Genomic DNA, 24,127 nt, shown 5'->3' with positions numbered 1-24,127 from the left:
TGCTTCTCTTACGTACGTAAAAGGACAGTGTAAACATCAAAATGGATTAACATTTTGCCCTTAATTTTTACTGTGATGGAACCTAATGCTGCATCTACACAGATAGCACAAACTATTAATCTGTGTTAGCACATCTTTGTTTTTAGGGCCCGATGTATTGATTTCAACTTGAGAATACATCAATAGCTCTGTTAATTAGTTCTGATTTTTTTCATCATAACATTTTAATCTTCCTGACAATAAAAAACAAACTTTTGCTTAACACGGCACTTCTGATACAAGAATACATTGTGATCTTCTGCATTTAAGACCAAGAAATATACAGCTCCAAAATGATCAATATATAATAGAATTGTCTTGCCTGGAGTACAGAAAGTCATTATAGTAAATCCTTCCATGTGCTGCTAACTCTTAAACATAACAGTTTCTTTTTAAAGTAAAAAAGAAATATGCTGTGATAGTCACCAACTGTTTGAAAAGCAAAGCCCATAAAGAATTAAATTTATTCTCCTCTGAATACAATTTAATGGTTAGTCCCATAGCTTTGAACCAGCAGCTTCTGAAACTATAATTTTCTAACCATTTATTTAACTTTCCAACAAAAAATTAAGTAAGTTACCACATTTAATTAGTTTTAAATCCAAAGCTGTTTTCCCTTCTTCCTTGGATATAGTACATAAGTACACTATTTTTAATAAATATACCTCATTAGAAAGGTGTCCCTCTTCTAGTTGTTCATTGACAATGTTTAAAATACAAGACAGGGTAGAATTGCATTTTACAGACTAACTAAATTAAGGTTAGTACCTAGTACACACAATTTAGTTAGTACCTATGAACTCCAGCTCATAAAAGCTTATATTATATATAGAATGGAGGATGATTTGAATATAAAAAGGAGGAAGGGGGGGAGGGGATAGTTCTAGGAGTGGTAAATAAGCAAAGAACCTATAGGAAGAAAGGAGTCACAAAAGCAAATACAGGCAATAGGATAAGACTCCACAGCCCTTATTTAAACAATTCTTAATGCAATCTAGTCCATAGAGTATTTCTTGTTCCACAATTTCCTGTTCAAATCAGTTTTTAAATGTTTGCTGCCTGAGAACAGCTACTCTGAGGTCAATGATGAAATGTCTGGGGACATTCCAAAGTGTCTGGACACAGGTTTTTGTGTCTTTGTGGAGCCGATGAAAAATTGGTGTTCACTCACCCTTTCACATATGGATCACCCCTTCTTGCCAATCTAGACAGCTAAGGGGCACTATAAGCATGTGATGGCACATATGACGTTGGTAAAATTGCAAGTGAATGAACCTTGGAAGTTATGATCTGTATTATTTGGTTCAGTGATGACAAGGTCTGTAATGATGCTAGGACAAAGCAGGCACCTGGGTCTGCTGAAAGGCCCAGTGCCTTGCTAAGAACGAGAGTTTGGTAGCTTTTTGCTCGAGAGATGTTGTCAGACATTGGGGGACTTCTTGTAAACTAGGACAGGTTTGTTCCAAGTAGCTACCTTGTCCAGGAGTAGTTGACAGACATTAACAATGTTTCTAAGGTGTTCAAGCCAGGGAGTTGTAGGTGACAACCAGAGGGTCTCCTGCTGACCTTGTCCAGGGCTTGGTATTGTAGTGAGTTGGTGCAAGGTCTCAGTCTGGCTTTGCTGATTTGAACGCCTACAGTTCTGAGACTGTATTATAATTATAGGAATCCCTATTCCAATTCCTTAACTCAACCACAACACAAGCCTTTTTCGAACCCCAACCAACCGTTACTTAGCTTTGGGTTATTGTGAATATATACTAAACACTCATTTTGGATGTTTTCAGTCATCAACAAAAGGCAAAAAAATAATGGTTATCCAAAGCATGTTCTGATTTTACACATACAGCTAATGTGTACAAACTCTGTCTCCATTCTCCCTTGGATTAGGTTCACAAATAAAACAGTTACATGGTTCTTGAAAAAGAAACAAAATGGAGGTTTCAATATATAATTGTATGTCACTTTAGAGCAATATAGTGAAAAGCCCTTCCCCTTTTGGATAGAGCAATAAAATGATAAACTACCACAAACCTAAAGAAACACATGAGTGCAAGGCCCAGCAATGTTTATGTAATATAGTTCAAAGAAATACCTACCACAGATAACAAATTCTTTATTTTTCAAGATGACCTAGAAAATGTTATGCTATACTAGCGAGGACTGATCACTTGTGACTAACATACAAACTTTTCCAAAATAAAAACAAGAAGTAATGCTTTTTTACAGCTTAATCCTAATGAAAGAAAATAAATTTATTATAATCTGAGAGATCAAAGAGATATGATACTGAGATGACATTAGAAATAGACTGAGAACTCAAGTTTTGATGTCATCAGCAGCAACTATAGTTTCCATTTCTCCAAAGCAGATACTGATATACCTGTCTGTTTCTTATTCCTCTGTGAACTCTTCTGGGATTTCTTATTCCTCTGTGTTATGGCTAGCTTTAAAAATCAATAAAAGCAACCAATACATGTTTATTATCCATAAAAAATCTACTTTTATAGGGCAAAGCCTAAAAAACCACACATTTTTATTTAATAAATTAAGAAGTCTTTTAGTGGTTCCTTTGTTTAATTAAGAAACTTAGTTATCTAGTAGGGTTGTGCAAAGCTTCAGTCCCTGTTTCTATTCAGCAGAGATTCGGCCCAATTCAGTGACTGAATCTCTGAATCAAATCAGGAGACCCTTTAATATCTCTCCAGATCAATTTGGGAAGATTCAGCAATTTGGACATAGACACAGCTTTGAATGTTTTTTCTACATACCTCAAGGTAGCAGGCAGCTCCCACAGAAGGCACCCCAGCATGCTTGGCAGCAAACCTGGAAGAGGACCAGCAGCACTTCAAGTCCACTTCCGGGTCCACCAGGTCCATCAGAGCGCGCCGAGAAGCCCCCTTCTTCCCCCCCCGCCCCCCGCTCAGCAACTGGTGCCTCCTGGGTCCGGAGTGGGGGGGTACTTGAATTTCCCCCCTCAGCCGATCACCGAACTGGGAGTGACATGGGGGGGGCCCCCCAGCATGCTCCCCAGCGGACCCGGAAGTATTTCCAGTCCACTTCTGGGTTGCTGCCAAGCACGTGGGGGGCCCCTGTGCTCCTGTGGGATGCTCCATCCACTCCACCATCACAAAGTTCATGAGCTGCACCTGGTACCTCAAGGTATGTAGAAAAAAACCGATTTAAAGCTGTGTCTATGGCCAAATTGCTGATTTTCTGAATTTGCATTGAATCTTCAGATTCAGATTCAGCAGAATCAAATCGGGGACAGTGATCCAAATTAACAAATTGAATCACTGTCCCTGATTCAGGCCAAATCTGAATAGAATATGACCCGTTTTGCACACCCCTATTATCTAGTATAATTAAAATACATAGCAAATTACAAGCACCTATATATAGGGCATGTCTACACTTCGCCATACTACAACGTTGCTACGGCACCTTTTGGAAGTACTAAAGCATGGCACAACATGGACAGTTACTATGCATACAGTGCACAGTCAGATTTTGCCACTATGATGATGTAGTATGCACCATTGTGGCAACATAGCTGGTGATCACATGTAGATCCATGTGTTCACTACATCACTGTAGTGTGCCATACGGCGATGTAGTACAATGCTACATCACAGTAAGGTGACATGTAGATGCATCCACAGAGACCAATTTCTGTAGGCTTTAAATAGATTAACTCACTTGCCATTAAAGTGAGTTTTTACAAACAGGGGCAGTTATCAGATGATAAGCACAGTTGCCAGCAAAGAGAGACAGACAGACAGACAGATAGACAGACCAGAGGTACTAAAGAGAAAGGAATAAAGTAATTTAAATACAAAGGATAGGGAAAGGGGGAAGAAAACAGACTAGAGTAATGGCAGAACAGGTTAGGGAGTACTTAGAAAACCTAGATGCTTTCAAGTTGGCATGTCTGGACAGGATGCACTCCAGGGTACTGAAGGAAATGGCCACGGTAATTTTGGAGCCATTGGCTATCCTCTTTGAGAGCTCATGGAAGTTGGTGAAGTCCCAGATAACCAGAAAAAGGAATACATACAATGCCCATCTTTAACATATGGAAGATGAATAATCTAGGGAGCTACAGACTAGACAACCTGACCTCTGTACCTGGCATGGAAAGATCATGCAGCAGGTCCTCAGGGAATCCACTGTGAAGCTCCTAGATGAGAAAAAGGTGATCAGGAACTGCCAGTATAGATTCACCAAAAGCAAGTCATGCCTGACCACCCTGATTTCTTTCTATAAGATGACAGGCCCTGTGAATGGGGGGAGAGCAGTGGATGTGCTATACCTTGACTTTAGCAAGGTTTTTGACACTTGTCTCATAACATTTTAATTAACAATATGAGGAAAGAAAGACTAGATGAAAGTACTATGGCAAAATGGTTGGATCTTCATACTTAATGAGTAGTTATTGATGGCTCAATGTCTAGTTGGGAGGAGGCATCAAGTGGTGGTCCCCAGGGGTCTGTCCTGGGCCCAGTTTTAATTAATATCTTCATTAATGATTTGGATGATGGGATTAAGTGCACGCTTTGCAAATGTGTGGATGACATCAAGTTGGATGGCACTGCAGATACTCCAGAGAGTAGGACTGAGATTCAGAATGACCTGCATAGATTAGCGAAATAGTCCATAATTTATCAGATGAGACTCAACAAGGACAAGTGCAAAGTCCTGCACTTGGGATGAAATAACTGCATAACTGCATGCATACATACAGACTGGGGAATGAGTGGCTAGGCTGCAGTACTGCAGAGAAGGACCTGGGGGTTATGGGAGACCATAAGCTGGATATAAGCCAACAATGTGCTCTTGTTGCAAAAAAAGGTTAACATCCTGGGCTCTATGAAATGGAGAGTCTTTTGCAAATCAAAGGAAGTGATTCTTCTACTCTACTCAGCCCTGGTGAGGCCTTACCTGGAGTACTGTGTCCAGTTTTGGGCCCCACACTTCCAGAAGCATATGAACAGTTTGGGAAAGAGCCCAGCCAAGAGTGACAAAATTGATTAGGGGTCTGGGTGGCAAGAACTAGTGTTTTTCAGTCTGTCAGGCTAGGTACAGACAGTCAGACAGCCTTTAGGCTGAACTGATTCAGTCCTTACAGGTTAAACTGCACAGATTAAATTGAAACAGAAGTGAATAGACTTACCTTTGATTCAGGAAACGCAGCCACATGTCTGCAGTAGCTCAGGCCAGAAGCTAGAGGGGGAGGGAGGGCTGGGGGACACTAAAGCATGGTTCTCTGGCTGTGTGTTCACTTCCTCTTCCTGCTGCCCTCAAGGTCTCTGGGATTTGCAGTCCAGAATTACAACAGTAGGAATATGCAGGGTTTCTTATCACTTCTTCCTGCTTCCTGGTGCCTCTGGGATTTGTAGTTCACAGTTGCAGCCAGCAGTGAGTGAGTTGGGGAAGGGGTGTTTAACCCTCCTCCCTGGCCCCAGAACCCAGCCAGGATTTGTCTGGGGGGGTGGGGAGGGGGCAGTCCCCCACACTGTACACTGGGCTGCATCCCCAGGCAGGCTTCCCTCCCCCTCCCACCCCCTTGTTAGCCAGCCCTTACTGCTGCAGCTAGGAAGCAGAGGGGCCAGGTCGGCCCTGGTCTCTGGAGCAGACAGCACCACCCAGACCAGGGCTGGAAAGCATGCTGAGGGACTGTGGTTTAACTTGAACCAGGAAGGGGTCTGGGACAGAAGTTTCATAAACTGGTTTGACCCAAATCAGTTAAGTTTGATACTACATTCAACCAGGTTTATCTTAATTAAACCAGTTTCAGCCATTTTGAAACTGGTTTGTATGCACTACGCTTCCATTCTGTTACAGGTTTAAATCAGTTTCTGATCACTTAAACTGGTTTATGTGTAACTTCTATCCCTATCCAAGAAGAGAAGACTGAGGGGGATTTGATAAGAGTCTCCAAATCCCTGAAGGGCAATTATAGAGAAGATGGAGATGGGCTTTTCTCTGTGGCTATAGGGACAAGACTAAGAGCAATGCCTCAAGCTACAGCAGCGGAAATTTAGGCTGGAGATTTGAAGGAACTTTCTTTCAATGGTAGGCAAGCTTCGGAGCAGGTTACCTACAGAAACTGGAAACTTGGCTGGGATGGTTTATAGTCAGGGATGTTTCTTGAGGCAGGGGGCTGGTTAAATAATTTTGTGAGGCTCCTTCCTGCTCTGCTTGCTTATGATCCTACTCTATACAACCTATGATAAAGACGGTGGATTATATTCTGTCTTCAGAAATGCATATACATATATACATACATTCCAAAGTATCCCTGTGCACAATTACAGGAGAGGAAGAATTTGAAACATATTTTTGTGGGGTAGAGAATATAATAATATTCATTTTTGTATCTTTTTTTTGTCCAAAGGTCATCCCCTTCTGTTACAAATACTGCTACATAACTTTATTAAAACGAAAGCTCTGGTGTCTAGCATGCTTCTCTAATCTTTACAAGCATATCTCTGTAAAATGGAATGGGTTTATTTATCAGTATTTCTGTGCCATTTATTGCCATAAAAATTGCAGATCTTTCAAATATAAACAAACTTATCACAATACTCCTGTGAAATGCTTTTTATCTCTTGTCTGGAATTAGAAAAGATGAGGGAAAGAGATTCAAACCTTAATTTTCAAAAGTAATTAGTCATTTGGGCCTTCTTTTATGGTCTTAAAGAGGGGTCTCTTTAAGACATTCAGAACATTTTAAGCATTCAGATTTTAGTAATCAGATCAGTGTAAGATTCTTAAGTGAGAAAACACAAAATCTAAAGCTGTCAAAATCACCTACTTGGCTTCTCAATGGTTAAGATACCTCATACTTGGCTCTGTACTGTTGCAGCTAGATTGCTTCAAGAAGGCAAGGCAGTCCATTTAAAAAGCTCTCTCATATATCTCTACACTATACTGCAGTCTGTAATGTGGAAATACAAATGGCACTCACATGTGAAGATTCGTCGTTGATATCATTGGCTGTATTCTCTATGAGGGACTGCCAGGGCAGCAGATGCCAGCAGCTTCCTACTGAAAACAGTTTTACAACTCTACTACATCAGTTGCAGTCCAGTCTGACCTGCAGCTAACTGTGTGACCAGGGACAAGCATGCTTTCTTGCAGGCAACCTGAGCTGGCTTGGGAGCTGAATGACCTACCAGTCTAGGAGAAGGATATGAACTTTTTAATCCCATCTACTGAACTCACCTCAGGAGTAACCGAGTCCTGACATCCTTTTCCAAACCAATCCCTTGAAAAGGCTGTCTACCTATATTCCCAGAGTTTAAGAGAGGCTAGAGGGAATGAAAGGACCAATGAGAGTCCTATTACTTCTCTCAACGCATTTACCCTTTTATACCAATTTTGCAAATTGGGCTAAACTCCGCAACATTGTTTATACAGAAACTGGAGCAGGTAGATTTTCTACTTTATTTTAACCACAAATTGCAGCAGCAATACCCTTGTTCACGTGCCAGTGATGTAAGCAAAAACAAAACTAAAACAAAAATAAAAGACAGTTCACATACTGTAATAAGAATGTTTGCTTGAGGAATTATAAAGTAGAACTGTAGCTGTCTATGTCAATGTAACTGCCAAAGATTTCTCATGCAAATTAGCCTGTCTACTCAATTACTTAGTTCTTTTGAGAGCTATTACATGCTTATATGCAACACCAGTAATGCATAGACAATTAAAAGATATGATCCACAATTCAAGTTAAGATACAGCACCATGGTCATCAATAAAAAGGACAGAATAGGAGAATGAGGTACTCCACTTAATTATTCACAAATCTTAGTGGTTTTATATATTATATTATTAAATAGTGATATAAACTAAAGCTCCTGCCTTAAAGAAGCACAATTTTAAAGACTCAAATCTTGCCCCATACAAAAAGAGTGCATGCACAGATGTGTACCTCCTATGTAGAGTCCCATGGACTTCAAAGGGCTCGTCTCAGGAATAAGGACCTGCAATGAAGGATTTCACTGCAGGGTCAGGATCCAGACTGGTCTTCAAATCTAACCCTCCCATTTTAAAAAGTGAGACAATTGTGGGGAATCACACTGTTGGATTTAAAAAACATCTTTGAAATGACTTTCTATGGTAAATGCTCCATTTGTTTTAGTTTTGCAATGGGTTTAAAACTTCCTAGGAATGAATTAACTTTTTGAGATGTAAATAATGAATTATGCCACCAAAACCAATAATGAATATAAAAGCTCAAACTTAGATAAAAATCAGAAAAATAAGAACCAAAGGTGAATATTGAACAGAATTGTTCCATAGCTGTTTTGATCTGATTTTCTTTTTGGTTTTCTAAAGTATATCTTTGAGAACTTCTACAAAATGAAAGAATTTCAGTGGAAAATCTGGAGTCTTTTTAAAATAAGACATGGTGTATTGGTATTTTAGATAGATCAAAGATTTTGACTAAATCATTATTCAAAGCTATTGTTAATAATTTTACATTAAAAGTAAATTACAAACATCAAACAAACTTTGAAGTATACAAACTACTTTCACAGTACTTTCAATAGAATGAAATATAATTTTAGATAATTTAAGACAAAGTTAGATTGCTCAGTTTAGACATGCCCACAGCATCTACACAAGATATTTATTGTAGTTGCCTAATTGGCTCCACAGTAAATGCCTCAGCATCTACATGAGCAGTGCTATTAGGATGGAGTAAACTAATTAACTCCACCATAGGTTAGTACTTGTAAACACAAGAGGTTTTTTACTCTGTACCCATGAATGTTTAGACACTGATAGCGCTGGCTGGGGCATAAGGGTGCTTTAATGTGGGTGATGCACCTCTGCAGCATGTTGAGCCAGGACAGAGCTGCCAGCAGGGGCTGCTCCAACCCAGCTCAACGTGCTGTGGTCCTGGGCACATGTTCACATGCAGCACCCAGGAGCAATAAACTCAGGAGCAATATGCACCTGAGTTTATTACTGTTTATTAATTGCATGTGTAGATGCACCCTATTTGTACTAAACAATATTACATTTGTAAAAGAGAGCTTGCAACAAATAATTCTTCAGTCCCATTAGAAATACATTTTCAATACAAGGATATACTTTAAATTCCAGCTATATCACTATACATTTTAATGAGGGCATTGACCTTTAAAGGACAGCACCGTATAAAACCTGTTTAATAACACAAACTGAACTCTGAAAAGCTAGTACATTAAAACTTGCACTAAAATTTCTAATAGGGTAGGTATATAGTTGCTATCTGTCTTTAAAAAAAAAAGAATAGTGCTGAGCTCCTAATCACCAACATCATTAGCTTTTGTATTAAAATTTATCTACATAAAAAATACAATTTCACCAACTTTATAGGATTTCTTTTATATGCAATACTTTGCAGTCAGATAGCCCTAAAGTAAGGGCAGATAAACAACACTTTTTACGATGTGTGCAGTTTTTATTCAAGGTCTTTAATTCTGATTGATTTTTTTCTCCCCCAGTGACTATAATAAGAACTACCCAGAAAGGAAGGTAGAGTAGAAAATAATATAAAAATGATATTATTGCTGGTTACTTAGCAAAATGTTGGCAATAATTCTAAAATGCAAATATATATTATACAAATGTGGGGGCAAAATACATTTGTAACACTATTATGGAGCGTTTATAACAGTATTCTGCTACTGAATAGTAGCTTATACTTTATACATTCAGAACACTGATACTGAATTAGATAGTTGATCTGGCTCATAAATTTAACGTTGGCACAAATGTCTGATATTGGGACACAAATGAATCTGAACATAGCAGAAAAAGCTAACAGGAGGGCATTTGATAGTATAAGACACAGCATAAAACAACACTTTATTTTACACTTTCTAGTTGGTTTCTTTTTCTGCTATAATCCCTTCTGCCCTCACAGCACTTACAATGTACCAACTGACACCATTCATAACTTAAAATAATGAACTAAATTCAGTGGTAGTCAATGTTGCTAACATATGTCTGTAAATTGAAAGCTTGAGTTTTAATTTCAAAATAAGACAAATCTTTGACAGTTTTTACACTGTTTTTCCTTATCCTATATTTTTCAAGGTATATTATAATCACTGTCACTAAATCTCATTGTTTCTATGTAGGAAAACTCTCTTTTACAATATTTTTCCTTAAAATCTTGATAGAGTTTAGCATTCATAAAAATGCTGAACTGGAAGCTCTACAAATTAATTATCTACAAAACAAATACCAAGTCTTCATTAGTTAGTCTTCAAAATTAATCACCAATCACTGAATTGGTAAACATTGTCACTTCAGTTATATTTAAGAAATAGAAAGTAATTTATTTCCATCTTATGTGCATATATGAAAGCACATACAACTTGCCACTACTGCAGAATGTCTTGCCATTATGCTAGCTAAAGGCTAGTATAGATATGCATACCTACATTGTAATCACACCTTTGCTTGCAGCACAGACATACCTTAGGAGGGACTGATATTACAAGGCTTAATTTCTCAAGACATTTTCCATTTTTGAGTTCTCATTCATTCACTCTAGACGTTACAATGCCTATCTATGTCCATGCAATTGGTGGAATTTTCTTACCATAAGCTGTGTTGCACAGTTCATGTAGTAAGCATGGGACCTTTGGGTAATGTAGAAAGTCATAAACTAGGCTTAAAGACATGAATACTGGGTTTTGATTAATCTCAAAAGAAGTGGCTTCACACTAGTAGTATAAAGAAATTCAGGCTAGCTTTAACCTAACATGGAGCTCAATATGGACCAATCTATCCTGCCTTTTGAGATTGGCCCTGAAGTATAGACATGTCCAAAGACCAGTTAACCAATCAGCTTTGGTGTCAATGTCAGAAGTGGCAAGACTTGTGTGTATGAGGTGTTTTTAGATCTTCAGAGTAAGAGCAATACTTGAGTTAATAACTTACTGCTTATTGTACTTATATTTGAATTCCTATCTGATGCCATGACAGTAGGAACTGTTTCCCTACTCCATTTCCATCCAGATTGACCACTTAGTATGTTTGTGTACAAGCAACAGAAACACAAAATACTTGGAATGTGCTTTGACATCTTTTTTGTTCTTCTACTGCTTACAGATTATTTTCCAAAGTCAGCAAGGGTGAACTGTTTATTACAAACATTTGCTTCTTTCTTTCTCATCAAAAACAGAGGTCACAGAGAACAAAAGCTGTCATAAACAGCTCTCAGTCTGACCTCTTGGCCAAAAAAAGAGCAGGTTTATTACTAACATATGTGGATTTCTTTAAAATACTTCCATGGCTGACTGGAATTGGTCAGACAGGGAAACAACTGCTCTGCCTTAACAGTCTCGGGTACCTCTGATCTTAAACCATTTGGGTACCCCTAAGTGGCATTCTCTCAGAGCCCAAATGCCACATACATGCAACTGTCTCTTCTTAGAAAAATGGGGCAGGCTGAAGAAAGAGTAATTTTCCCCTAAAAGCTATGATTTGTTTCTAAAGCTTTGCAGTAGAAGACACAACCTAAGTTTCAGTGGACCACCAGACGCAGCAATCATTTTCCAGTGACTTGGGATATCTTGGGGTAACCAACTTGTAGACCACATTAGATCAAACTGTACAATGAAAATAAAGTTACCAATTGATTCCAATTTCTCCACTTTCACATAGCAGACCGCAGATACCAGAGGTACTATATTGAATAAAGGGTATTTTTTGGGGGGGAACATATAATTTCCCAAAATCTATGACTACTCCTGGCCATTTTATTTCCAGCAGAGGAAATAACTCTCTCCCACTAGAAACAGAGTATGCAGAGTATTAGGAGACATGCAGTGATGAAGATCTCACCTGCATGAGAGGGTTTCTTAGGTAGGAATGAATACCTGAACACTTCCCTTCTGCTTGACTTCTCTTGGTCTCCATAGGAGCTAAGCAGCATCTGCTCCCCATACCTTAAGCCAAGGTGACCAATTGCATGCCTATGAACTGCCACAGTTCTGAAGGCTAAGGTTCATGTACTACTCTGGTACTTGGGTAACTTAGCACAAAATATTTAAAAATATTATAGTATATTCCTTTTGTTAGTATATATAATTATTTAGTTAGTATTTATAAATAGGACTTGGAACAAAATGACTATATTTTCTCAAAGCTAAGGTGACTTGGAATTTAAGACTATTCTCCCCCTCCCCCGCATTAGAGTCTATACAAGGAAAATTATAAATTTGCTATAATTTGACATATATAGAATCTAATTATTGGAGGGTTATCTTAAATTCCTTCCCTATATGCGGCAGCAGGGAAGGCAGTGGCAGGGAAGCAGGTGAGCTGACCCTCACCACTTGTCCCCCTAGTGACTGCCCTCCCCATGCTCTGACTCTGGCTCTAGCTTTGACCCAAAGAATAAAGCCACTGTGTCTCTGTGCTCTTGGCCCTGGCCAGGCAGTTGTCCTGGTCCTGGCAGCTTTGGCCCCACCTGGAGTCCTGACCCCAGCCAGGCAGCAGGGGCAGTAGCAGTTCTGGCTCTGGACCCATCCCGGGACAGGCAGTCATGACAGCGCTGAGGCAGACAGTAGCAGCAGCTCTGGGGCTGGACTTAGGCAGTGGCAGCAGTTGAGGGCCTAGCCTGGAGAAAGAAGCAGTGGGAGCTCCAGGTCTGGCCCCGGTCTGGCAACAGCTCCAGCTCTGGCCCATCTCAGAGCTGCAGCTGTATTAGACACTTGCCCCAGGCCAGTACTGAAATCCAAGATTAGGCTTTTCTATTGTCTCCATGTTGAATAAGGAAAAAAACCATCTTGCTTTGGATTTGGGTTAGTAACGTAGCTATTAGTGGCATTTGTGTATTCATGCTATCTGTGTATTTTTGTGGTTAATATTTGACATACGAATTGTTTTAAAAGATTTGTGTATACATGTGATTATAAAATGTCATGATAACAGTATTCTGCATGCTACTGGAAAAAAAATCTGCCATCAATAAAGATTTTTTTTTAATAAAAAGGGGTGTTTCTAGGTATTTGATATTAAAGTGATTTATAATAATAGGCAGTAAAATAAATCACTCAATGAAACAGTGAAGATGAAAATACTTAATCCTAAGGAGGAAAAATCAGAGTCGATTCAGAACTACATTTATGAACTACTAATCTAAATGAGATTGAATGTCAAAGGATTTTACAATAAAAAGTATGTAATGTGCTTGCCTTACATAAATCAAACTATTTAGTATTCGCCTAGAACACCCTGACATGACCGAACTTACCTCATATGAATTTGTGGGGGAAAAAAGTGTTAAAAAAGAAATGGTAAAGAGCTGGAAATGACTGGAGAGTACTGGGCTATCAGTATTTTAAGAAGGACCTCCAAATTCACCACTTCCCCATTAACCTGTAATGAACTCTACAGTTACAACTGCACTGTATGTATAAGAATAGTGGGGGAGGAGGGCTGGCGGCGGAAGAGAAGGAAGGCTGTAGCTTAGGTCTGTAGTGGTGAAGGGCCTAGTACTGGCCACTATTGAAAACCAACTACTGGACGTGGCTAAGCACTCATGTGATTGGACATGGCAATTTATTATCTTTCATCTCTTTGCTTTTTCAAATAGCACCACTGGACGAACTACAGCAGGGAATGCCTCACTTAAGTACAGTAACCCCATTCAAACAAAAGAAAGGTAAACTGCATGTTATCCAGCACATCAGATGTAAACATGATTATCATCGAAGCCAGTCTCTCTCACTTCTTTTTGTATTGTTCTCTTATACTTTTCACTACCTGTGCTGTTTCCTGGACCTGCTACTGGCAGCATCTCATGTAGTTAACACAGTACTCACCTTCCAGCCCAAACTGTAGCATTTTTTTTTCAGTACTCCAGTAACATGAATAATCTACTAGTGTTGTATGATCTATCCAAATGTACTCCCTGACCATTTCTCAAAAGATGTGGCTCTAGTGTAGTGAATCTCAAACAGGGTGCCACTCTACAACTTGTGATGCCTTCAGATCCTTTCAAACATGCCACGGGGTGCTACATAATGTTAGTGCTGTTAGGTAAACAAAATGATTCACAAGATAAAGCCAGAAATTTCAAATAAGAATTCCTAGTGTTAAATACATTCTGACCTGCTGTGGTCTTCCTGAGTTCTTTACAATAGAAAAACTGCTCCATTATTTTTCTGTAGTCAAAAAACAAGTGATAACTAAGAACTGACATTTTCTGAGAGGTGTCTCGAGTCTAACGAGGGGCGTCCTGAGTCTAAAAAGTTTGAAAACTCCAGGCCTTTGTACACACCACATTTTTTGCCCTTTCTTGCACTGCAACTACATGACTGTTTGCACAAGCAGGTTTCCTGCTTGTTCTTCAAAGCTAGAGACAGACATTCAAAAAGCCTGAATTGATTAAATCTTTGCAGGTTAATCTAACCTGCCTAGGCTGAATCAGTTTGTAACTGCACAGACATCCCCTCTGGACTGAAAAAATACAAACACTGATGCGACGCTCCAAAAAAAAACAACCACCAAATTTAAATTCTATAAACCTATTTAATTTAATGAGGATTAAAACCTGTGCTGTGTACAGGCACCCTACAGCTCTAGTAGCTGGTATGAGGAGTTAACAGTAATAGTTTGTTTATGCTGAAAATGCTATCTGGAGACAGTTTTCTGAGGTTATGCAGTGAAACCAAAACTAATACTGTTTGCTGGTGGAGATAAGATAAGTAAAAATAAGGAAAAATTATGAGTGGTAAAATAAAAGAAAATTATTGCTCATTAGTGAGATTCCACATAAATGTCTGTGTAAGTTGGAGATTTATGTACTGACAGATACCATGAAGCTGAACTACCCAAAAAATGCCATAGGACTCATATATAGTCATGTCCAAGTAAAATAAATAGTTATGAGTAGAACTTTTCAGTCAGGGCATTTCAAATGATGTTAAACAAATTTATTTAAAATTTGGTTAAAATTAAATATAAAAATGAATGCATTCTTACCAGAATGACTTGGAAAAGAACTGGAACAAGATTGCTCTCTTCAACCAGGCTGTAAAAACATTAAGATACATATATTTTTATATTAGAATTGTCAACTGGTATTTAACATACAAGTTACTCAGGGAGCAATGCAGCTCAAAAGTCTTTGTTGCGAAAATCTCTGACCCAGAACCCTAGCCTTTGACTAACTCTTCACATAAATGAGCTATTAAATAGAAACAGCAATGTAATACTTCTTTGGAAATTACTCCTAGGTCTGACTTACTGATGTGAGGCAAGTGAGTGGAACAGTAAGTAAATTAATATTTTTAAAATGGCAGAAATTAATTAAAATTTAGAAATACAATACTATAAAGACTATCAAGCAGTCAATGTAGACCATGAAATAATTTAAACTAATAGACTACAATGCCTACAGCAAAATTATAAGCAGACTGCGTGTTAATTTTTTATGTATGCTCCATTAACTATCCTCTCTACTTTAACATATTAATGTACAATGAATATGCAGCATCTTCTCTTTAAAGAGAGTCAGGAAATGATTACCTAGTGGATTTCAGCTATCTCCCAGTAAAAACAAATATGAAACGTGTTCTATATTTTTCTTATAATATGTTCTAATAGTGGAATATTCAGAAAAAAGGAACAATTTTATTTCTGAAGCATTTTCCAAGAGGATGTCAAAGGGATATATATAAATTAAACTTTACAATACATTTGTAAGCAACTGTAAGGTCAGTCTGCTTCCTTTAAAATTAATGAGTGTTTTGCAAAACAGTTGTTGATTTTAGAGAGAACAGGAAGAGGTCTCAGCATTCCATAGGGCTAGAAACTGATTTACTTTAAAAGTGTTCAAATTTATTTTAATAGTCTAATTTTAAAAGCTTCTTACATTAAAAACAAACAAAACTATGTTACCATTAACTCTGCGAGCATTCATACGTCAGGAAACAGAATTGAGATTGTTTACATTAATTTAAATTTAGCCTAATTGTGAACACACATTATGATACAGTCTCTAATTTCATGACTACATAATATTTTTCTCCACAGAACATCTGCTTTATTCAGTGAATGTGTACTTATTCAATAGGTTTTTTCCCCCTTGTCACTCAGTGAGTTGTATCATGCCTTATTTCACACTGTTCAAACCTGGCCTTGAATATCTTCTGTGTTTATCTTATGGTTTTTATTTTCACAATATTCAAATATATCTCCCCATTATATAGATGGAGAACTGAGGCACTGAGCGATTGAAGCCAAACTTATCAAAGGATCCTAGTTTCTCCCGCTTTGAGCCTCTTTTTTTCCAGCATACTTAGCATTAAAAGTCTAACTACTACAAAATGATGAAAGAGAGACTTTGCCAGTGAATTTCATGCTTATTTGCCAGATCACAGAATGCTGCTGAGACTCAAGAGACCTGGTTCACTTCCAGATTATGGCAAAACCTTTTGTTCCTGTGGTCCAGGGCCATCTTTTAGTACAAATTACCAGCCTGACCTGTTTCACCCAGCCCTCTAAGTAAGCCTGCATTTGTCTGACCTTTTCTGTGCCTCATATCCTGCTACACGTGTCAGCATTTTTTAAAGCCTTCCGCAGCAAATAGTCAAGATTGAGAATTTTGACTGATGTGTCAGTACTCCTGCTGGGACTGAGCCCCAACTTTCCTAGCAAGAAGGTCTTGCCCCTCCACTCAAGGTCAGACCAATCACCATACTGGGGTCTGGGATGAATTTTACCCCATGGTTAGACTGGTATGGATTGTGGCACCAATATGGCACTAGTATGGCACCCTGCACCAGATTCAGACAATTGCCCAATCCCACTTGCCAGTCCAGCTATGTATGCTGGATCCTACTATGACCAAACCCTGAACACCAACACAATCATGTGGGGGGGTTTTCCTTCCTCTTTAGTTGGGGTTCAGCCCTCTTCCTTCTCTTGTGTATATTAACAACATGCTTCAGGATGTTGACCACCATGGTATTCCCTCCTTTACCTGTGGCAGATAAGGGTGTAAAGCTTTGTGCTGTGTCAGGGTTGACTGCATAGTTTTGCTGAGAAGTCAGTGAGTGGATGTGTATACAGTGGTTTGGATAGGGATTATCCTGCCCCAGGCAGGGAAATGGACTAGATGACCTATGAAGGTCACTTCCAGCCCTAATTCTCTATGATTCTATGTAGTCAGATCCTACCAAGATCACCAATTTATTATTAATTCACTGGCATTTTATAACATTTCACAGATTTCACAGACATTAGGGCTAGAAGGGACTTCGGAAGATCAGAGAGTCCAGCCCCCTGCCCCAGGGGCAGGAAGTCAGCTGGGGTCATAGGATCCCAGCAAGATGAGCATCCAATTTACTCTTGAAGGTGTTCAGAGTAGGTGCTTGAGCCACCTCCGATGGCAGGCTATTTAAGACCCTGGGGGCTCGACAGTAAAGAAATTCTTCCTTATGTCCAGCCTGAAATGGTCTTGCAGGAGTTTATAACAGTTTGATCTTGTCATCCCTTGGGAGCTCTGGTGAACAACCGTTCCCCCTGATCCTGGTGGTCTCCCCTGCTAAACTTATAGGTGGCCATCAGATCACCCCCGGAGCCTGTACTTTTCTAGGCTGAAGAGTCCCATAGTTCTCAGCCTGTTGTTGTAAGGTCTATTTTCCCAACCTCTGATCATGCGTGTGGGCTCTTCTCTGAATTCTCTGAAGCTTCTCCATATCATTTTTGAATTGTGGAGCTCAAAACTGGATGCAGTACTCCAGCTGCGGCCTCACCAAGGCCAAGTACAATGGGAGAATGATGTCCTGGGATTTGCTTGAGAAGCATCTATGGATGCAAGCCAGTGTTTTGTTTGCTTTACTAGCCACAGCATCACATTGCAGGCTCATGTTCAACTTGTGGTCAATCATGACCCCCAAGTCCCTTTCATCTGTAGTGCTAGCCAGCATAACACTGCTGAGGTTATAAGGATGCTGCAGGTTTTTCTTCCCAAGGTGGAGAACCTTGCATTTTTCGATGTTAAACACCATCAAGTTCTCGTCCACCCATTTCTTGCGCCTGTGCAGGTCAGCATGGATTGCCCTCCTGTCCTCAGGTGTGGATGCTATACCCTAAAGTTTGGTATCATCAGCGAACTTGGCCAGTCTGCTTCTGACTCCAATGTCCTCGTCATTAATGAAGATGCTGAACAATATAGGCCCAAGGACAGAGCCTTGAGGGACACCATTGGTCACAGGGCACCACGATGATTGACTTCCATCAACCACCACCCTCTGGGTCCGACCACGGAGCCAATTCCCCAGTCCATGGTTTGTGGTGTATCCAAGGCCGCAGTTGGCCAGTTTTGCCAAGAGGTGATCACGAGATACCAGATCAAAGGCTTTTTTGAAGTCAAGATATACAACATTAACCTCTTCTCCCTTGTCCAGGTGATAGGTCACCTGGTCATAAAAGGAAATGAGATTGGTCAAGCAAGACCTACCTGCAACAAACCCATGCTGGCTATCTGTCAGGATATTGCCATCAGCTAGTCCATTGAGGATGGCCTCTTTGATGATTTTTTCTAAGACCTTCCCCAGGATAGAGGTTAGGCTGATGGGCCTGTAGTTTGCTGGATCCACTTTCCTCCCTTTCTAGATAGGCACCACATTGGCTTTCTTCCAGTCTTGGGGCACTTCACCAGAGCACCAGGAACTCTAAAAGATCTGTGCCAGGGGCTGAGCTATGATGTTAGTCAGCTCGTTGAGTACCCTGGGGTGTAAACCATCAGGGCTGGCTGACTTGAAGGTGTCCAGCTTCTCAGAGTGTTCCTTCACAAGGTCAGCATTGATGGAGGGCAAGGGATCTCCCTCACATGGGCCTCGATGTTCTGTAATGGGTAGGGGCAACCCATGGGACTGATGAAAAACTGACAAAAAGTGCCCATTTAGTAGGTTGGCTTTTTCCTGGGTGTTGGTTGTCAGTTGTCCCTTCTGGTTTAGCAGGGGTCCAATGTTGCCCTTACTTTTCCTCCAGCTCCCCACATATCTGAAAAAGGATTTTGTTATCCTTGATACTTGTAGCTAGTCGGAGTTCAGTCACAGCCTTGGCTTTCCTTGTTCGCTTCCTGCAGGTCTGGACTATTGCAGAATATTCCTCCTTGGAGGTGGATCCCATCCTCCATTCTTCGTAGGTCTTTCTTTTTAGCTGCAGGAGGTCTGCTAGGTCCCTGGAGAGCCAGGGGGGCTGCTTTGCCCTTTTGCTGCCTTTCCTCCAAGACAGAATAGCATTAGTTTGTGCATCAAGGATGGTTCCCTTGAGGAGCAACCACTCTTCCTGAACTTCCCTCTCCTTTGGGTCATGGTCCCTTACAGCCTCACTGACAAGCCTCCTGAGCTTTCGTAGTCAGCTTTCCTGAAATTGAGGACTTCTGTATTGTTGACTGTCTTGCCAGCTTTACAGGAGATGGTGAAGGTGATCAGCTTGTGGTCGACATCACCCAGCTTCCCATCAATTGTTAGGTCACTGATTAGGTCATCCCTGGTTGCCAGAACCAGGTTGAGCAGCGCTTTACCTCTCGTTGGCCCATAGACTTCTTGTGTCAGGTAGAGGTCATACACGCACAAGAGGAAGCTTTACAACTGCTTGGATTTAGCCGAGCACTGTTCCCACAAGATGTCTGGGTAGTTTAAGTCTCCCATGACAACCATGGACCAGGAGCATGCAGCCTCAGCCAATTCCCTGGTAAGCTCCTGACTTTGGGTGGGAGGTCTGTAATAGACTCCCACCATTGTGTCCTCTGTGCCGTGTTCACCACAGATTTTAACCTAGAGGGCCTCCAGTCGCCCACCCTGGTCACCAGTATCAGCTTGCAAGGACACATGGCTCTCCTTGACATAGAGAGCTACATCCCCGCCCCTTCTGTCCACTTGATCTCTCCTGTACAGGGTATAGCTATCTATACCCGTGGTCCAGTAATGGGTGGCGTCGCACTAGGTCTCCGTTATCCCTATGACATCATAATTATTTGTGTTAAGCAGGAGGACAAGTTCTTCCTGTTTATTCCCCAAGCTACTGGCATTTGTGTACAGGCAGGCAAGTGTCCCCTTAGGGGACCCAGCCTTCCTTGCAGAGTGTTCCAGGGCTGGGTAGGGGTGGGCTCCCTTAAGTGCCTTGACTTCTTCACTTTGCGAGCGTTGCTCAGTGGGCCAGCAGTGGTGGTAGCCCCCCCCCCATCCTCCAGTGGGCTTAGTTTAAACCCCAGAGGAGCAGGACAGCCAGTCTGGCTGAGAAAAGCCTTCTCCCCAGCAGAGGTGTAGGCCGCCTTCCCTTCCCAGCAGCTTCCTGGCTCTCTCACCAAAGAGCGGACTGTGGTCATGAAAGCCGAAGCCTTCCCGATGACACCAGCGCTGCAGTCTTTGGTTCACTACCTGGATCCTCATCTCCCTCCTCAGCCCATGGCCCAAGACTAGGAGGATTGAAAAAAACACCACCTGCACCCCAAGACCCTTTAGCCCAGCTCCCAAATCCCTGTAGCGCTTCATGACCTGGCTGGGAGCGCTCTGAGCCATGAAATTCGTGCCCACATGGATAAGGAGCATAAGGTCAGTGGGCTGGAGGACTTTAGGGATCTTCTCCGCAATGTCTCAGATTTGGGCTCCCGGGAAACAATAGACTTCCTGGGCTAAGGGGTCAGGGTGGCAGATTATCCCCTTAGTGCCTCTCAGGATGGAGTCTCCCAAAACAAACACTTTGTGTTTTGTCTTAGGGAGAGCGGGGGTGGTAGCTACAGTAGAGCCTGTGTTGCCTACGGGAGCTGGCAACTTAGCAGGCCCTGCTGTGGCTTCAAGAGGTTTGTACCTGTTGCAAAGCTCCAACAGGGCAGGGACCTTGGTGCAGCAGATCTTGGGACCCTTTACTACCTTGGTCCAACCCCTGGGCTGGACAGAAGGGGAGGTCCCCGAGTCCTCCCTTGTCCTGGAGGGAGACTGTGGTCTACCCTCCACCTTCCAAGGGAGAAGGGCCTGGTAGTACATTAATAGGATGAACTGGGGATTGTTCACTACTTTTAAATAATGTGCATAAGGATTATTTTTAAAACATTCTAGTTCTCTTTGTGGCCAAATGTAAACTTATTGTATGTATTAAACACAAAGCAAAGCCTTCAATTTGATATTACTTAATTATTCACTAGCTCAGACAACCAAAATAGGCTTTGTAAATTCAAAACCTGTTGAACAAAGTTGAGATCTTAATTTAAGATGTTAATAAAATACTTCTCAAAAATATAACCTTCATAAATATTGGCTATTGTGCATACTATGTTTACACTGAAAGTAGTAATGCTTTTATATTTATGAATGGATGAATTTCTGCTCTCCAATGGAACATTTGCTTTATGCTGACACAATCTTAAATTCCATTGCTCATACCTCAGGGTTGCAAATTATTGGTAAAAGAAATATACATAAAAAAAACACTTTCCCTCTTATGCCCTAGCATCTTTGATTTCAATTTCATTCCTTGTCTATCTTTACATAGAGAATACTATTTGAAGTATATTATAAATAGCATTAAAAATGGAGGAAGATAAACTGTTTAGTAAGTGGGAAGCTACAGATAAGATTGTGAGAAACCCCAAACATCTAGAGCTCCTACTGAAATTAAAGGCCTGTAGTAAAAACACCAATGTTTGGCGAACAGCTGTTCTATTCAGGGTTTATCTATATATCTATATCAATATACTGAATGAGTACTAGACCCCCTGTAATGACTTGGGGGCAAACAGCACTATGTGCTAGCTTTTGGATTATGGGGAGGGGGCAGGATTGGGAGAGAATTTGACCTCTGTTCACTTTGTTGATCCTTTAAAATACCATACCATTTTTCACAAGAATGGGAGAGGTAGTATCCTGGATAGATTCCAATTTGAATAATTATATTCATCTTGTCTAAAATGTCCTTTCAATTTCAATTAGATAATCTATTCTTTAATTTGTATTCTCAAACAGTGGTTTAATATCATTCTGTATTGCTAATCAGTTTCTGTAATTCATACTAGAGGGATTCTGTATTTTAGTGAAGTGATACCAGTTATCTGAATGTATAAAACAGATCTAGTAATACATCTCAAAATATATAATTTTAAAATCACTACAAAAAAAGGATAAAATACAAATAAAATTAAGTCACTTAATTTCCCCAAAGGCTGGGAAGTTTCAAAGTTCTGCCCTTTAGGCCAAGACATTAGTAGGGAAGTCATTCACTAGTGAAGTGAATTACAGAATCAAGAGCCTGCCAGTAAGAATGACCTGCTAGTAGAACAGAAGGAGAATTTTCTGGTTCTGGAAGAAGTATTACTAGACCTGTCTGGACATTTTTTGCTCTCTAGCCTTTAGAAAGTTGAAAATTACAAGTAGAAAGCCTACCGACACAAAAACAGAACAAATTTAGAATTACTCTGTGGGGTAATGCTGAGAAAAAAAATTGTGAATGTTTATAATGAACTCCAGATTGTGAAGAATCTCTCTCAGCCTATGAGATGGTTTGAGGCCGTCTTTCCTTATACCACAACTCTAATTGAATAAGCATTAACATTACCCTCAATTACCAATATTGCCGATAACACTGATAAAATGTCACTGCATAGTAAAACATAATTTTAGCATGGTTTTTATTGAATAACTGAAACATAACACGAAGATAAAGCAAAAAACCCCCAACTTTAATAAACACATTAAGCAATATGTTCTGGTACAGAAGAGAAGTTTTGCACTGGTCCCTTATAGGTAGGGGGATCTTAGGAGGGTGGAAAGCCACTACACAGAAAATCCTACATCCTGCCATTTCCTGAAGGTAGAGCAGGAGGCATGGCTAAGTCCAAAGACGCTTCCCTCGGACCTAACATTTTCTAAGTCCCAGTTCCTGGAAGAGCCTTTTTGTATAAAGAGGCAAATCAGGAGAGCCTTCAAGACTGCTCTTTGCCCTAGTTAATGAAAAGCATCATTAGATCAGAAAGGTTCATAGCCCACATATGGCTATGAATCCTGGCTGCTCTAAGGCAAAATAGAAGACCTAGCCATTGATTCTCAAAGTGAAAACATGAAGATCAAGGAACTTCCTAGAATGTTGGCTAACAATGATAGGTATGAAACATTATACCAATGATGCTCAAACTCCAAGCCACAAGACCACTTCATCTAGCCCATGGGGACAGAAATTTTGCAGCAGGGGAGCTGTGGCAGTGTTAATTATGTGGCTCTGGAAGCTATTGCAACTAGTGCTTACACCACTCACCTCCTGCCAAAATTTCCAGACATGTGGGGAGTCCTGAAGGCTGGCTGACACGAAGCCAGGTGCTGGATTGTCTTAGTGTGCAGGGTCTGGCCACAGTTGGATCCAGCCTACAGAGCCAGGCTGGCAAGTGGGGTCTGGATCTGGTGCAGGGCGCTATACTGGTGCACCACTCACAGCTGCACACTAACCCCCCGCTGGATCCAGGCCACAGACCAACCCCAAAGCACTCATCTAGCCTACAGGGCCAGAAAATTGAGTACCACTGCATTAAACTTTTCAGGGAGAACTAACAACATAAAATGTCCCTTCAGACCTAGGTTATTTTAGAACTAAATACCTGAAGTTATTGCTAAGTTCCAGTTCCTAAGATTTTTCAGTAGCTCTACTTTAAGTGTTAAGTTGTTTCCCTTAGTGATAAAGGAGGTGACTTTCGTCTTTTAAATAGCAAAATAATTATTCTGTTATGGTGTACACAGAATATTATCTTCCTGTCTCACCCTGGAAATCTATTAGTAAGTTATTAAGTCTTCAGCATTTGACTCAATATTCCAGTCTTTTGTGTTAGGCGATGAGAGCCAAGCCAGAAGAGAATGATCTGTATGTGAAAGGTGCCTGTGCCTGAACCAATTACTAGGGGTGTGTGAAGCTTTGGTCGCCGATCCAATTTGGAGGAGATTCAGCCTGATTCAGTGACCAGAACTCTTGATTTGATTCGGATTTAGAGACCCATTAATCTCTATGAATCAAATCAGAAGCCTATGACTCTGAGATTCAACGATTCAGCCACAGACACAGCTTTATATGCTTT

General features: G+C 40.5%; 1 protein-coding gene across 4 annotated transcripts in view; it reads right to left on the bottom strand.

Moving 5' to 3' along the window:
- ULK4 (unc-51 like kinase 4) overlaps positions 1-24,127 on the bottom strand; it is a 454,563-nt gene that overhangs the window by 186,148 nt on the left and 244,288 nt on the right. For all 4 annotated transcript variants that reach the window (XM_090050395.1, XM_090050394.1, XM_090050393.1 and 1 more), the window contains one exon: positions 15,043-15,091. In XM_090050395.1, the coding sequence (XP_089906521.1) occupies positions 15,043-15,091 (49 nt within the window). The remainder of the gene's footprint in view (positions 1-15,042; positions 15,092-24,127) is intronic.

This window comes from Crocodylus siamensis, chromosome 5, assembly GCF_052110815.1.
Source record: "Crocodylus siamensis isolate JL-2025a chromosome 5, ASM5211081v1, whole genome shotgun sequence".
Taxonomy (NCBI): Eukaryota; Metazoa; Chordata; order Crocodylia; family Crocodylidae; genus Crocodylus; species Crocodylus siamensis.
Note: the sequence above shows the minus strand (reverse complement) of the source record. Positions and strands in the feature narration are given on the sequence as shown.